The following is a 15,963-nucleotide window of genomic DNA, read 5'->3' as shown; positions in this document are numbered from 1 at the left end:
CAGATCATGGGAGAGATCCTTGTTTTGTCCTCTAATGTTTTTATACTTATTTATTTGGTCGCCCCTTTACCGTCTATTTTCTAGGATGAATAACCCCAATTTTGATAGCCTCTCTGGGTATTCCAGTCCTCTCATTCCATGTATTAGTTTAGTTGCCTGTCTTTGAACCCCCTCCAGCACTGTAACATCTTTCCTGAGCGCCGGTGACCAGAACTGTGCGCAGTATTCCATGTAAGGCCTGACAAGTGCCTTGTATAGTGGGAGGATAGTGTTCTCGTCCCTCGCTCATATACCTCTTTTAATGGCCCCTAAGACTATTTGCCTTTGCAGCAGCTGACTGGCATTGATTGCTCCAGTTAAGTTCTCAGTCAACTAGTACCCCCAGGTCTTTTTCCATCTCTCTTTTCCCTAGCAGTAAGGTCTAACTTTTATCCCTTCAAAACGTTCAACAAATTTCTGTTGATCAAAGACAAACATTCATTAGAAAACTAGCAATGCATAAATTACATAAATCATAAAAGTAAAAATACATTGCTACTGGAAGAAAAAAAGAGGGAAGTTGTTTTGTCCCTGGAGAAGCGGCTAATAGAAAATGAAACTGGCTTCGTAATGTGTGAGGCACCTTTTCCAGGCTTTGACCCAAAACAAAACTGGCACCACCATTTAGTACACATAACAATATCAATACTTTTAAGAAGGCGGTTGAAAAGAATATGAGAAAACTGAGGATGTGCAGGATGAAAAGAAAAAATCATCTAGAGGAAACAAAATTTGCATTAAAGCAACTACAAGAGAATGACCAATTAATGCTAAAAGCGATTAGCAAAAAGGTGGCAATATTGTGGTGATGGATCCTTGCCAGATGGCTTTGGATATTCTCTCTAATGAAGCCACATAAAGACATCCTAAAAAAGATCCAACAATAGAATATTTCACTGAAGATCATTTGGGATGATGCATACACTAGGAAACAGATTATAAAAAGGAGAACACAATTTTTGTAAATCAAAACTCCTCAGCTGTAACTTTCTATGCATTACAAGAAGCGTGCAAAAACAAAAATTTACCTCCAGAAAGACAACATATTGGGTAATAATTAGAGATGAGCGAGCACGCTCCGATAAGTTACTCGAGCGAGGCTCGCTCTTCTCGAGTAACTGCATTCTTGTCCGAGCGTGGTCAAGGGGGGCGGCGGGGGTGAGCGGGAGGTAGCGGGGGGGGGGGAAGAGAGAGATCTCTCTCACTCTCTCCCCCGCTACCCCCCCTCCCCGAGCACGCTCGGACAAGAATGCAGTTACTCGAGAAGAGCGAGGCTCGCTCGAGTAACTGATTTATCCGAGCCTGCTCGCTCATCTCTAGTAATAATCTAAGAGAACAAAGAAGTATATACTGTATGATGACTGACTCGTCAAACACAAAAGATACAATTCAAAAAGTTACAAGGGATTTTTGTTACTTCTGACAGCTGAGTAGGCATTATAAAGTGTTGAAGCCTTGTCTACTAGCATAAGACACAAATTAGGTCTTCAAGTAGTATTACATTTTTGAGTCTATGAAGAATACACAACTCCATTGTTTTGACCCTTTTAGGGCTGCCTGCACACGGGCAGATTTGCATTGCGGAATGCGGAGCGGGCGTCCGCCTCCAGATTCTGCAGCAAACATCGCCCATAGCATGCAATGCAAAAGTGAGTTTTCCTGCACACGAGCGGAAATCAATTGGGACTTTCCACTTGCTAAGGAAAAATTGCTGCATGCTCTATTTTTAGGCAGATTCTGTGCAGCCGGCTTTCATTGAAGTCAATGGAAGCTGTCCTACTAGCGGCCCTTCCGCAATCCTCTCAGCGGAAAGGTCATGGGATCCGCGCGATCGCGGCAAAATCTGTACTGCGCACATGCGCCGGCCGGACCATCCGCAGTACAGATTTTGAACATTACGGACGGGTACGCAGAGTCACCGGACGGGCACAGGCTCGGATTCCACTGCGGGATCCCGCATGCGGAATCCAACCCGTTCATGTGCAGGCGGCCTAAAATGTATTTTAAAGGTAGGTTTTACAAGCAGCTCAGAGGGACTGATATAGAGATATCTTATGCCCCCTCACAAGAATTTAACTTATAAGTGTCTATACTGTGAAAGGGCAATTGGAATCTCTAATAGACCACTCCAGTGAAACTCCTACGGGAGGGTGAAGACTTACATTTTTCAGGATGTTGGAAATATCCTGTATGCCAATGAATTATCCTGTATGCCAATGATTATTCTTCATGTTTGAAATATATAGAAGTAGTAGCAATCTTCTAGATTTGAAAATCTGGATTAGTAATGAGTAAAACATCCAGACAAACATTTTTCCAAAAAACTAACATTTCCCAATACTTTATTAATTTGGAATAGTTAGCATCCCAAAGGTCTGAAAATCTGAATCCATACAATTCATTACCTAAGAGCAAAGAGACATTATTCCAGCGAAACGGATTTTGAACCAGTTAGCATGAAACCGCATTCAAAACTTAGATTGTCAGTATCTACTGAAATATTTAACAAAAACACATAATAGAGCCAAAATGGCAGATTGTAGCCCTCTTGCTAAGTGGAAAAATCCCTTGTAGAGCAAGAAGAGAAGATAATTAGATGCATAATGACGGTTGATAATCAGAATTCTCACATTACAAGGACAATTTCCAAACACTTGGATCGGTTGTTGAACAATGAAGACCTAAGTCAGACATGTATAGCCTATGGATCTGTAGGTGCTGCTAATCGGAAAGACGCTGAGCGAAGATGGAGAAAGATGAGAAGAAATTTAAAGAGACCAAAAGTTTTAATTGGGGCACATTTCAAAATTATTAATTTTCCGATAAGGAATTAATACATTCAGACAGTATTGGTTTTATGGAGATACTTACTGCAGCCTTTTATAAATGTGCTGATCATAAAGGACCAAGTACCACTTTACTATCTATTGAGTTACTGTTGGCATTTTCCCAAGTTGAATTTAGGACTGTTGGGGCGCGACTCCCTCTCTGCTTCACTCCCTAAATACCACCAGACTTCAGACTAATTTGAAATCAATAAGCAAACCACGGACTGCCAAAAACTGCAAAGTGCTTGTAATAGAGTCATTCCCTATTTGTGAATACACTGAGCTGAGCAGTATCTTATAGGGTTTATGGATTAAATAAGCGATGCAGTCTTGATGCTGGTAAATGAAGCACTAGTAATTGACAATGAGCTTAACAACTATTGCAAATTTATATCCTTGCAGTTGTTCCTATTTTTGGTTGGTATAAATAAGTTGTTTTTTTTTTTTTAGTTAAAATTGAAAATAAATAAATAGATTAACCTTTCCATTCCACTGACTGACGTCTAAAGACATTATGATTTAAGTCTGTACAGCTCTGATGTTGGAAGACGTCCGTCGGGGTTCTCTTACTGTTTATTGCCAGCCTCTCTGCTGTTGGAGCCTATCCAACGTGTCACCTCATGCAGTACTGGCTTTAGCCAGCAGATAGCGCCATTGTATAATGGCAGAAAAAGAGTAAGCCCCCTAGGAAAACCAAGATACAAATTGGATTGGAAAGGGTTAAAATAATCCTTCCACAAGGTTCAGAGGGGCTATTTTTAACCACACACACACAACCGGCAGTCTTTTCTTCTTATTAGGCTGCCTGTCCATGGGTGTCTTTGCATTGCATTCCCCGCGGCGATAATCCGGCTGTGGGAAACGCAATGCATAGCGATTCTCCGCTTGCGGCCGGCAAGTCGTAACATGCTGCGAATTGCCGTTATTCTCCGTCATCAGCCTATCTGTCAGATAGGCTCACCACGGAGATCCGTCTGCTGGCTCCTGCTCCCGGGGCGGAGATTTACTACTGACTACAATGAAAGCCAGACGCGTGTATTTCCGCAGCAATTAGAGCATGCCGCGGTATATTTCACGCTGCGGAATTCCATAGTAGAATTCCACAGTGCCAGCATTAAGCTATTAGGTTCTATTGAAACGCGGCAGAAATGTGCCCGTGTGCATTATTCTAGCCACATCACGTTTTTGTTTTCCACCTGCAGTATACATTTTAATGACCAAAAACGGTGCTGAAACATATTACGGCTTGCCCATCCACTGCAATATGGGAAATGTAGTTCAAAAGAGCTTGGATGCGGAGTGAAGCCCCTGCTTGTCCTGCCGCTGAATATCCCATTAGAAGCACCCGCGCCAATCATCGATGAGTTACATGAAGGAGGCCTCAGTCTGACTGACCAGACGGAATTCTTTGGGGCCACTAATCCATTAGTATACCGTTTCACTTACTAAAGATGCCCCTGGGACAACTAATCATTTCGGCATTAAAGGTATGTTTACACGTAGTGGAAATGCTGCGACTTTACCGAAGCGGAAAATTGAGTGGCATTATTGGTGCACATACTGACTCTAATTAGCTGATTTCAGAAGATACCGCATGGCCTCTCACCTCTGAAGTCTTTGCGCTCCCCTCACCAAGCACCCGGCGACCTATAGTGAGCGCAGCGCCCACTGGTCAGGTGATACAGAAGTGGCATCACCTGACCAGCGGCGCTGCGCTCACTAGAGGCTGCTGGGCGCCCAGCGCAGATTTTGACTCGGCTTTGGATGTGGAAATGCTGCTGAATTTTCCACTATGTGTAAACATACCCTATAGAGGTTGTGCCAAGTTACAAAGTTATCTACAGGATAAGAGCTAACTTTATGATTGGTGTGAGTTCAATCGCTGGGACCCTCCACTAATTCTGAGAACGGGGGTCCACTCAGTCCCCAAGTGAATGGGGCAGAGGTCACGCATTCACTTCAATTACAGCGTTAGAGATTGTTGAAACATTTGAGCTTGGTAATCTCTGGTGCTGTTACTGTAGCGAATAGTGGTGGCATGACGGCCTGCCCCCAGTTCTCGAGATCGGTGGAGGTCCCAGCGGATAGGAGAGAACTTTTTAACTTAGCACAACCCCTTTTTACTAGGAGAAGAGGTTATAACTTAATGGAGTGGAGACCAGGACTCCTCCCCAGAGGCATCGGGCATAAGCAGCCAAAGACTGTACGCCTTGCCGAGCATGAGCAGTGAAGACACATGTGCCATCCTCGTCATCAGAAGCACCCTCACTAGATGTCGCTCTCTGGTAAGTGAAAACTCCTGTCCAGCTAATACCAAAACAGCCGATTTTCATTGGGGCATCTTTAGAAGCTAAACCTCAGTTGCATAGCGGCATGCCGGTGGTCTAGTGACCCCAAACCTACTCACAGGTTCTCGTCAAATAACAAGAACTCTGACATTTGTTATCTTTTCCGATTTCTGACAGCCAGCTGTATAATTGTATTACCTTGCTTTCTCTTATAATCAGGGTATATACATATGCCAGAGAGAAAAGCTGACAGCAGCTGAAGGGAAAAGCACTCAGCAGCGTACCGTGACCCTTCATTCCGGCTATTAGTGGTGGTCTAAGTGCCAGGCCCGCACTAATCACAACCTCTGACAGCTCGTTAGCAGCCCTTTAAAATGTACATATTTTGCATAAATCAGTAGTACATCTGAATACCTGAAGCTTTTTTTTTTTAAACACAATGTAATCAGGGAACGTTTACATCTTCACAACCTTCCAGCCGCCTGTAGCCCCTTTTCCCCCGTCTCTGGAAATGGGGAGAAACCAACTCAGCCGGCATTAACCCTTTCCAATCCACTGTCTGCCGTCTTCCTACATTCTGATTGAAGCTTGTACAGCTCCAATGTCAGAAGACGTCCAACAGGGTATTCTTACCGTCTATTGCCAGCCACTTTGCTGTCAGAGCCTTTCTGGCGCACACACACTGGCTTTAGCCAGCAGATGGCACCGTTGTAGAACAGCAAAAAGAAAAAGCCTTTTAGGAAACCCTGAATCCAAAGTTGGGTTGGAAAGGGTTAATACATGAGATGGGGTTGTAGGGAGCACAGTACTATGGCCGGACGTATGTTTACTGCGTATTACGTGCTCTCTGTACGACCGTGTGATAAGCGGTAACTCGCAGGCAATCAATTACATCTCCGATCACATTAATGTGTCAGAATTGGGTAATACGCGAACACAAAATAGAACGCAGCGTGTTCCATTTTCTATGTTCTAGATAGAGCCCGTTGTTCCCTACAGGTGCATATATATACACACATGGCCATACACATTAAATAGGTGTACTGCACATGACAGCATGCGTGAGTATGCTGTCATGCGCCATACAATTTTGCCGCCATACGGGGCAGTACACAGAGCCACGGCCAGCTTCACTGCTGCAAAATGTCGCAGGACCCCTGCAGCTTTTAACTCTTGCGGCTGTGTGAGCCCGGCCTATGGGATATGGAATGTATTAGCAGCAGGAAGCTACATAATGCTCCGGGCATCACACCACTAAGGCTGTATTCACACAGGCGAGTGCAATGTTGGTCTATGAGAAACTGACCATTCTCCGTAGATTTTAATGTAATTCTCATGCGTTTGTTATGCATTTTTGTGATTCACTCGGGCTTTACATCCGTTTTTCAATGCTCTGCACTTCCTGGTTGTTTTTTTAATTTTCCTGTGGTTACCATAGTAATATGTTAGAAATGGATCTCACTCACATGCCATGCGAATGTGATCCGTTTTCTTTTTTTTTTTTAAGGCTCCCATAGAAAATAATGGGCGTTTAATAAACAAGAATCACACAAAAATAGGAAATGCAGCAATTTTTTTTCAAATTCAGACTAATGATCCCAGATGACTGGGGGGGTGGGGGTTAATTTGCTTGTGTGAATTAACCCATTAAAAAAAAATGTTGTCTTTTTTTCTCTGTGTCCAAGTTGGCCAGAACTCATTCATTTGAATGAGCGAAGTGAAACATGCATTTTTTTTTTTTACTCGGACTGATGGTCCAACTTCAAAAAATTGCTGCATGTCCTATTTTTGTGCAATTCTTGTTCAAGAACCAGCCATTATTTTCTACGGGAGCCTTCAAATACTGGATCGCACTTACCTGCCCTGTGAGTGCGATCTGTATTCAACTCATGTTACTATGGGGACGGTATGAAAAAAAAGGAACAAGATGTGCAGATCTGTGAAAAAAACAGATGTAAAATGCATGGAAATCACAAAACCCATAGCCAACATTGACCTGCTTGAAAAGTGCAAGGAAAACCGCCAGTTCTTCACCAACAAACACCGCACTCGCCTGTGTGCATACAGCCTACGGGCCGTATGATCACTGCGTATTGCGTAGGTTCTGTATGCCCGTGTGACACGCTGTAACTCGCAGGCAATCAGTTCCGCTCACATAAGCGTTGTAATTGCGTAATAGGCGAGCGCAAAAAGGAACGCAGCCTGTTCTATTTTGCTGCGTATGTGCGCTAGATAGAGCCCATTGTTCTCTATGAGCCAGTATATACACACGCCCATACGCAATTATATTGTCTATGGGCGGTGGGTATACGCATCATCGCTAAGCGACAGCGCAGGAAATATAAACAAAAAAAACCCCAAAACAGGTGTACTGCACATGATAGCGTGCGCGAGTACGCGGTCATGCGTGGTACAATTTCGCCACCATACGAGCAGCACGCAGGGTCACGGACAGCTCCACAACGTTGTGGTACCCCCACCGTGCTTTACAGTTACGGCCGGATGAGCCCAGACAGCGCACAAAAGTAAAACATTTACAGGAACCTAACAAAAGGATGAAAAAGTGCAACAACATTCCCTTTTGGGGTGCTTTCACACCTGCGCTGGGGATTCCCCTTTTCTGCTCCGTCTGGGGAGCAGGAAAGGAGAATCCCTGCAGCCAAACAGCTCTGGATGGAACTGAAGAGTGCCAGACAGACCCCATTGACTATAATGGGGTCTGCCCATTTTCCAGCCAGCTGCCCAGCATTTGCAGCCGGTTCTGCGGCAGAACATCCGTCCGGGCCTTCCGATGCAGACGTCAAACCGGCCTTCCAAAGCACGCAGATACTTGTAACATATATCTTATTGATACATTTGCTTTTACAATTATTATAGCATCCTAATGCAACTAGATTATTTGTAAGCAGCGCTGCTGGACGAGGCGAAATTACACCCATCCAGCATCTTCTTCCAGTAAGTTCATTAGGAAAACATGATCTTCTAACAAGCAGCATTAAGAGCTGAAAACGGATGGATTCTGGGAGGGAGTAATAGAATCCATTTGTTTTCAGCTAAAGATTTTCTGTCATCTCTGGAATTTCCTGGCACCGGCCCATTTCGGTTAACCCCCTCGTCACCGTGCTCCAGCACTAGAGCTTCTCTTTGGCTATATAGGAAGACGCAACTATTCTTTGGATGAGATGACAAATAAACGACGCAATAATAGAATAAAGGTCATAATAAATATAATAAATTATGGAAACATTTCAATTTTTTTTATTTTTTTTTGCTCCCATTGGAACTCAAAAACAGCCCTGATCTGTAAAGCCTATTAAGTGCTAGTATCTAAGCTCTTATGGGTGTGCGGAATAATGTTCCAAATCGCAGAGTCTGCCTGTCCTGGATTAACCCCTTCCCACTTAAACGTAGCTTAGAATACAGTATAAAACGGCATAAAACTAATGCATTGATTCTGGTAAATCGCCCAGTGTTTCCTCGCTGCTCTGAAAACTGGGCACATATGGCACGCTTGTCACTCAGCACTGAACAGCGAGCCATATGTAGCGTGGGAGGCCTGATCACTACACAATATCTGAGAGCCTCTGCTGCAATCCTTTATTGCTGTGAAATGTATATATTTGGGTACTATACATACGCATGCACGCCGGATCACCAGTCGTTTGGTAAAAAGTCATCTAGATATCCGGAAAAAAAAAAAATCAGTATAGCACATGTATGGGAGCATCAAGTAGTAGATACGTCACACATACATAGCGAACAAGTAATGATAGTTTAGGTTCTGTTGTCCACATATACCAGATATAAAGAGCTGTGATGTCATTGTTCTCACTTATGACATATGTAACACTGAAAAAGAACTCTAATAGGGAATACTAAATGACACAATGTACAAATGATGCCCGCTTTTCATGCCACAGCTGTGATCGACATCATCCCCCTGCATTAAAGAACAATGGGTACAGTTGGCCAATTGGCAACGGATGAATTAATTGCTGCCGAGCGCCGATGCATCCTTTACGCTGAACGAGAAATTGTTGGGGTCAAAGATTTGCTCTTCTTGCTGCAGAGATGAAAGTCTTACCCGTTACATGCCAGCTTCAAGAACGCCCCCTTCTCTTGAAAAGTGTTCAAGTTGTTTACAGCTCGTTGCTAGAGGAACTGACCGCCTCCGCTATGGAACGGAGATGGCCAGCGCTTGCGGACCTTTAACTCCCTATGTAATGCTCTGCCGAGTAGCCTGCTAGCTCCTGGCCCGACCACCAGCTACTGCTGGTTTTTTCCATAGAAGGCCCCTTCTGGGCAGGGCAAACAAATACCTCTTTAATGTAAGTTTCCACTAATGGAAAGGGGCTTCACGCCAATTATAAAACAGATAGATCATTCCATTAGTCATGAACTGCTTGATATACTGCAGCTCACTACGGATTGGTCTCTACCTCGTTAAACTCTTCCCTCTCTAATCTATCCTGAATGCTACAGCCGGGCTCATCTTTGTATCCAGTCATTGCAGTGACCGCCATTTTTAATCTGAACCTCCCACTCCTGTCTATAGGAGTTTTCCTAAAGCTGCACCAGTTCTCTGGAATGCGCTACCCTGCATAATCAGGGTCCACAATTTTAAGCGCGCCATTAAAACATATCTTTTTAAGACCTACCATATTCCCTAATTTAGCTCTTCGCGATTTCACCCTGCTTCTAGATTTCTCCTTGGAAACATGGCCACCTTCACCCCTTTGTATCTTCCGTACCCCCTAATGCACTACATATCTGCATACACACACATACCCGCTTGGTGACTGATTCATACGGTTTTATGTATACGACCCTATTTTTTTAAAAGATGGCTGGACCACTCCAGAGAACAAGTACCTGTACCTCTTGTGTCACCCCTATTTCCTCAGAGACTGTAAGCTCTTGTGAACACACGGCCCTCGCTCCTATTGTTCAAACTGTCTATTGGCTTAAAGTAGTATTTTTTTTGTTAAAGTCCATTCACATGCAGTAACATAACTCTTCCCGCATGACCCATTCCAGATCTCCCCTCTGACATCACCTTTACAGGCTTCTCCAGCTTGTTTATTGGATGTCACAGGCTCCTCAACCAATGACAGAGCTAAGCACTTGTTCACTGAGCTCTGTCATTGGCTGTAGAGCTTGTGGTGTCCCATAAACCAGGTGAGACTGTAGCTTGTACACAAGCACGAAAGCGGAGGACTGAGCAGTGGAGAGGCACAAAGCGGGAAGAGACAAGTCTACTTGATTCATTATTTTACTGACTCTTAGCAAAAAAATAATCCTTGAAAAATCTCTTTCATACTTTGCGTAAAGTCTTATTTTATCTAGGTTCCCTTTGGCTTGTAGAGCTCTGCAGAATATCTTGGCGCTATAGAAAGATTCTTATTCGAACTAATTATTATTATATATTTGATACACATTCTGTGAGATATGAGATACATTGTATCAGGACAGTGTACATCCAATGAGGCAGGTAGCCAGTACGCCATTACAAATTTGCTGCTGATGGATTCTTTTTAACGAGGTCTATAAAATTAACGAGCACTACTTAGACTGGCTCCAGCATGAGAGTCTGTTCCGACGGCATTACGAGCTACATCCTGGGATTTCGTCTGATTCCCCGTAAAGAGGCTGGATTCAGATCTTCTGCTCTACCAGAGGTTTCTGTCCTCCTTGAGCTTGACTTCGGACACCTGCATTATGACTACATTATTCTGTCTGGCACGAATGTCGAAAAGAAATGGAAACCTACCCAAATGGAGACGGTGTTCCTCTCCATTTTTCTATTGAAAGCTTATGATTCCCTCTGGGAAAAATGGGATACATACAGAACCCCAGCAGGTAGAGCGAAACACGGTCTGAACAGATGCTTAGCCTACCAAACCCCTAAAATTCTCATTACTTTGTCCATTTCTGTTTTAGAGGGGGTGCACATTTGATGGATGTTTGATACAGACTGAAGACCACCCTTTATCTTTTACAGACTTGCCTTTAAGCTTTCAACGTGCTGCAAAATTCAATAAACTACAAGAGTAATAAGGACTTACAGTGGCACCAGCCCAAGTGACAGCACCAATGGAGTCTGAAGCACTTGCCATGACTGTGGGTGGCACAGATGGATAGTCCGTCACAGGGCTTGAAATCCGGTCTTCCAGCACAGCTCCTGGCCAACGCTTGCGCTTCATCCACCTTATCATTCTTCAGGCACTTTTGGGCAGCTGTGGCTGTCATCTCTGCCTAGAAGCCTCTTCAGAGGCAGGAGAGATGTGCCGGAAGCTGGGTGGACACAGGATGCCTGGAACTGAAAGGAGAAAATGCTCTTTTAGTACAAAATGACTAAATCAATGAGAAAAGTCAGACTAGAGTGATAGAAAAATCACATAAAAGGCAAAAAAAGCAAAGCCCATAGCTGACAGACAGAAGTCACTCCAACTATCACTTTTTACTCCAACTGCCATAAAATAGGTTAAGCTGGAGACACATGCCCCCTCTAGTGCTGTGCCGTAAGACATTCACGGGATCACTTCTGAAGACTCCAGAGTCGTCTTATTGAGAATGAAGGTGGAAGTCAGCATGAAGATACAGAACAGAGCGAGAAGTCGCCTCTTTTTATCCATTAGACTTTTTGCAGTGACAACCGCTGTCAGAACAGAACTTCACAGGAATCGAAAATGACCCTCAAGCAAAGTACATATCTGTGCTAGAGGGTGATAGATCAGAATCGAAAGGCAGTTACCTCTGATGCCGCAACGCAAACTGCGGCAAGATCCACATGAAGTTTGCTCTAGACTGAACGGAGATAGCCTTAGATGTGACAGAACTACCTGATCTTACCCACAATGATCATTGAGCAGCTTAGACTTCTCTATCCTTATTAAGCAGTTTTCACGCGGCAGAGAAAGTCACGAGAGATTTTTTTGTGTTCTGAGACGCTTAAATTTCGCACGACTATGAACCCCATTCTTTTGAATGGGTCATACACAGGAGTGATTTTTCCCAGCATTGCATGTCCTAATTTTGGCGTGCCCTCGCATCGCCCATTGCTTTCAGTGCTATAGCATCGCACCATGTGCTGAGTGCCGCGATACAAGGTTTCCTCATTGAAAACAATGGGAGAAGCTCCGCGATTCTCCACCGCGATCAAAACAACTCGCATCCATGCGCAATTTACATGGGGGCCTTAGACTTACTTCAACTCCAAAATAAAAAAAAACAAAAAACCTGTGTTCGGTGGACCTGGAAGAGATCTGGCCATTTAATTATGGAAAATATACGTTTTTAGTCTCATTTATTTAAGGAAAGGAAAATGGGGGAAAATACAATGTGGCGCGTTTCAGCGCTATAATGCGCCTTTCTCGAGCTGTCTTTTATGTTTCAGGAAAACACATTATAGCGCTGAAACGCGTCGCATTGTATTTTCCCCCATTTTCCTTTCCTTAAATAAATTAAATATGGAAAATATACGTTTTTAGTCTAAATGGCCAGATCTCTTCCTGGTCCACCAAGTTTGGAATTTATGCCCATATGCCCTGAAGTACTAGTGGGCACATTCTACTGGACGACTCTCCAGATCACCTGATTAGGACGGGACTAGAAGCATGGCTGCTCTGTATACAAGGCGAACCAGGACAAAGAGGTGCAGGCGGGTTACCCTTTCATAAGGAGCCCCCACCAGATGATGCCAAAGTCCTAGGCGCTCTTCATTTGTTTTTTCTAATCTTAGACTAACTTCACACATGCGATATCGGACCGTGAATCGCAGCCCGATATCGCGCTCGCCAACATGCGATTTCCCCACATATGCAAGTGGTCTTTATCTGAAAACCGCCTCACGGTTCACATTTTGCGTATCGAAACACGCAAATCTTGCATGATTTTACTGCCCGTGTAAAAGCGGCTTTAGAGTGGATTTAAGCGGATTTGGGGTACCCGCATGGGAGATAATGTATGAAGGTGTTCTCCACCGCTAATAATTCCGTTCCTCCGTAGATAGGGGTCCTGCATATGTTCTCAATACATCGTGGCTAAAGGGATGGTGTAATCAGAGCTGGGGCCCCCTCTCTCTCCAACGGCCCCGTAGCAGTCACATGGTTTGCTTCTATGGTATGTATCCCCGTGATTGCTACTAAGATAGAAAATATTTATACACATGCATTGTGTTCTGCCATGTGTATGAGCCATAAGGTAAACTTGACTGAAAATCCACCTCATACGTGTGAACGGGGCCACTTCCCCACCCAGATACATGAAATAGTCGCAAAACTTTCTACAACAAATCTGAGTTATATGATCATTCCCCAATTAGGTCATATGAAGCATAGAGGGGCTTCACCACCTACAGTGAATGCGAGTGGAAGCACATGCCGATCCTCCGACATCCGTGACACAAGTGCCTGAAAAACAAAATTGCGATTTCACTGAAGTGATGCGAGGGGTTTTTGCATGAAAAACACAATAGCGGGCTGGTTTTCTCGGCCTGATATTGCGCTTGCCCGTGATTTAACACCTGCAATGTAGGCCAATTCTGCACGGAATCTGCCCTCCCCATGTTGTACTGTAAATGCTGGGGATTTGCTTTGCAGTGAATTCGCAGTATTTACATTCACCACGTATGGAGAAACCATCAGGATTGCATTTCACATACATCAATGAGGCAAGCCTTCAGCTCAGACATACTGTATGTACATCCATATGGGCAGTGCCCTGTCTGTGAAGAATGCCACATGCCAGCCTCGGGCACAGTGGGTTAGCATAACCAAGGAGGAAACAAGAAGAGAGCTGTTCAGATACTAACACTTCCCCATTTCATCTGATCCTAGTTTGGGCGGAAGAAACAATCACAGTGTGTGACCAAAATGCAACCAGCAGCTTCAATGAAGGTCCAACTGACTAAAGGTTTAGTCCCCCCTACATAGCGATGTACGGTATAGTACAAGGATATGCCATCATGTTGGGTCTGACCTCATCACTTTACAAGAAAGGCCCATTTGAGTCATATTTAAACATGGCCCATGTTTTAGGAGCATTTATTTACAGCGGACACTGATCGGTCTGCCTCGCGTCCTATAAGTGGACTATTAGGTCCTGTTGACAGGCATATTTTTAAGTGGACTAATTAGGTCTACAGAATTAGAAAAATATATATATATAGCAGCATATCCAATTCTAGTCTGCATTCACGGACCACAATCGCCCGATGAAAGCATTTAAAAAAATGAAACGGACACGGATGTTACACGCATGTGGCTGGATATTTTACATATGCTGGCAAGATACAGTATCAATAAATGGGCTGGAGATTCCATCTCCAGACGGGACCATATAACAGCGGGAGGACCCCATTGACTATAATGGGGTCCGCCTGCTTTCCAGTTTTGGGCCGGAAGAAATAGTGTAGCATGCAGCCCTTTTTCCCCCCCGTATTTGCAGGCGCACCTGTAACAGAACTTCCGGACGGAGGTCCCGACACATATGTGCCCCCACCCTGCGGCACACTACGGTATTTGGGGCCATGGTAATCCGCGGACGCCTTTATATGCCTATATGGATATGTTGTTTCTTCACACAGGTCGATGGTCTACATGAAACATGTTCTATTCCTGTCTGTATCATGGATGACAATTAGAACATGCTAATGTATGTCAATGTGCTGCCCCGGCATGAGCTGGACAGCATTCAGACTAGTGGTCTACACGAGGAGGTCTCTGGGGTCGCCCTTCAGTAGAGCAGATGGGAACGTCTGTATGTATAAAAGTGCACAAGTCTTGTTAGGAATCCCGGACTGCCGCATTAACAACTGATGGACTAAGAAGAATTTGTAAGAAGGTCCACATTCTCCATTCCTTGGAAGATCTCTCCAGTAAACCTGCAGCCACAGACAGGAGATGTCCACATCTCCAGCGGGGTGTAGGTACCAACCAGATCTGTCCAAGATACAAGGCAAATAAGGAAGATGGAACAATAACTCTGCAGCGCCACCTGTTGGAAGGCAGCATTCCTGCAAGTGAAGGTCAGGCTCTTTAAAACAAGCCTTATAACAATGAGTGGGGATTGAAAACCAAACTAGAATCCATACACAGACAGCTGTTTCGGGGGGTTTGCCCTTCACCAGTGTGCAGATGGTTTCTGGCTTGGCTACTGTAAGGCCTATGGACTTGGGTCAGGAAGGTTATCGTTTCGTCTTGTTATAAGGCTTGTCTAAAGAGTCTGACATTGCTTTGCAGGAATGCTGCCATTCAATTGCTAGCGCTGTAGAGGTATTGTTCCATCTTCCATATTTGCATATTACCCAGATGAGCATGCATGGCCTTATAAGTCTCCTCACTGAGAAATAATCCTCTTCCCAAGATGCATTGAATCTCCGATGGCTTTCAAATAAGAAAACCATCTTAAGGCACACTTCACACAGGCGAGTGCCATATCGGGCGCGCCAACATACAATTTCCCTGCGGCGAGGGGGTAGCGATTCTCAGCCACGGCGGAGGAACGCGGAGGAGTGTTTCCAATGGGAAACCTCGCATCGCACTCGTGTGCACCTAGCATGTGGTGCGATGCTGCCGCCGGCCCCGGGGAAACAACGGGCGACGTGATGCAAAGGCACGCCCAAAGATAGGACATGCCGCGATCTGCTTCACACATCTCTTTGTGGTTTGATGTAAGGAAACATCGCTCATGTGTATGACCCCGATCAAACGAATGGCGTCCGCATTCATGCGAGATATGATTGTTTCGCAATGCACAAACCTCACGCGATTTTCTCGCCGTGCGAGCTCCGGCCAGTATGGCACGAA

General features: G+C 44.5%; 1 protein-coding gene across 1 annotated transcript in view; it reads right to left on the bottom strand.

Annotated features, from left to right (window-relative positions):
• The window catches only part of C8H3orf70 (chromosome 8 C3orf70 homolog), a 90,641-nt gene that overhangs the window by 72,524 nt on the left and 2,154 nt on the right, over positions 1-15,963 (bottom strand). The window contains exon 2 of the mRNA XM_066575688.1: positions 11,221-11,474. Within this exon, the coding sequence (XP_066431785.1) occupies positions 11,221-11,404 (184 nt within the window). The 5' untranslated portion in view covers positions 11,405-11,474. The remainder of the gene's footprint in view (positions 1-11,220; positions 11,475-15,963) is intronic.

This window comes from Eleutherodactylus coqui, chromosome 8 (assembly GCF_035609145.1).
Source record: "Eleutherodactylus coqui strain aEleCoq1 chromosome 8, aEleCoq1.hap1, whole genome shotgun sequence".
Taxonomy (NCBI): domain Eukaryota; kingdom Metazoa; phylum Chordata; class Amphibia; order Anura; family Eleutherodactylidae; genus Eleutherodactylus; species Eleutherodactylus coqui.
The sequence above is the reverse complement of the archived record's forward strand: the minus strand, read 5'-3'. Positions and strand labels throughout refer to the sequence as shown.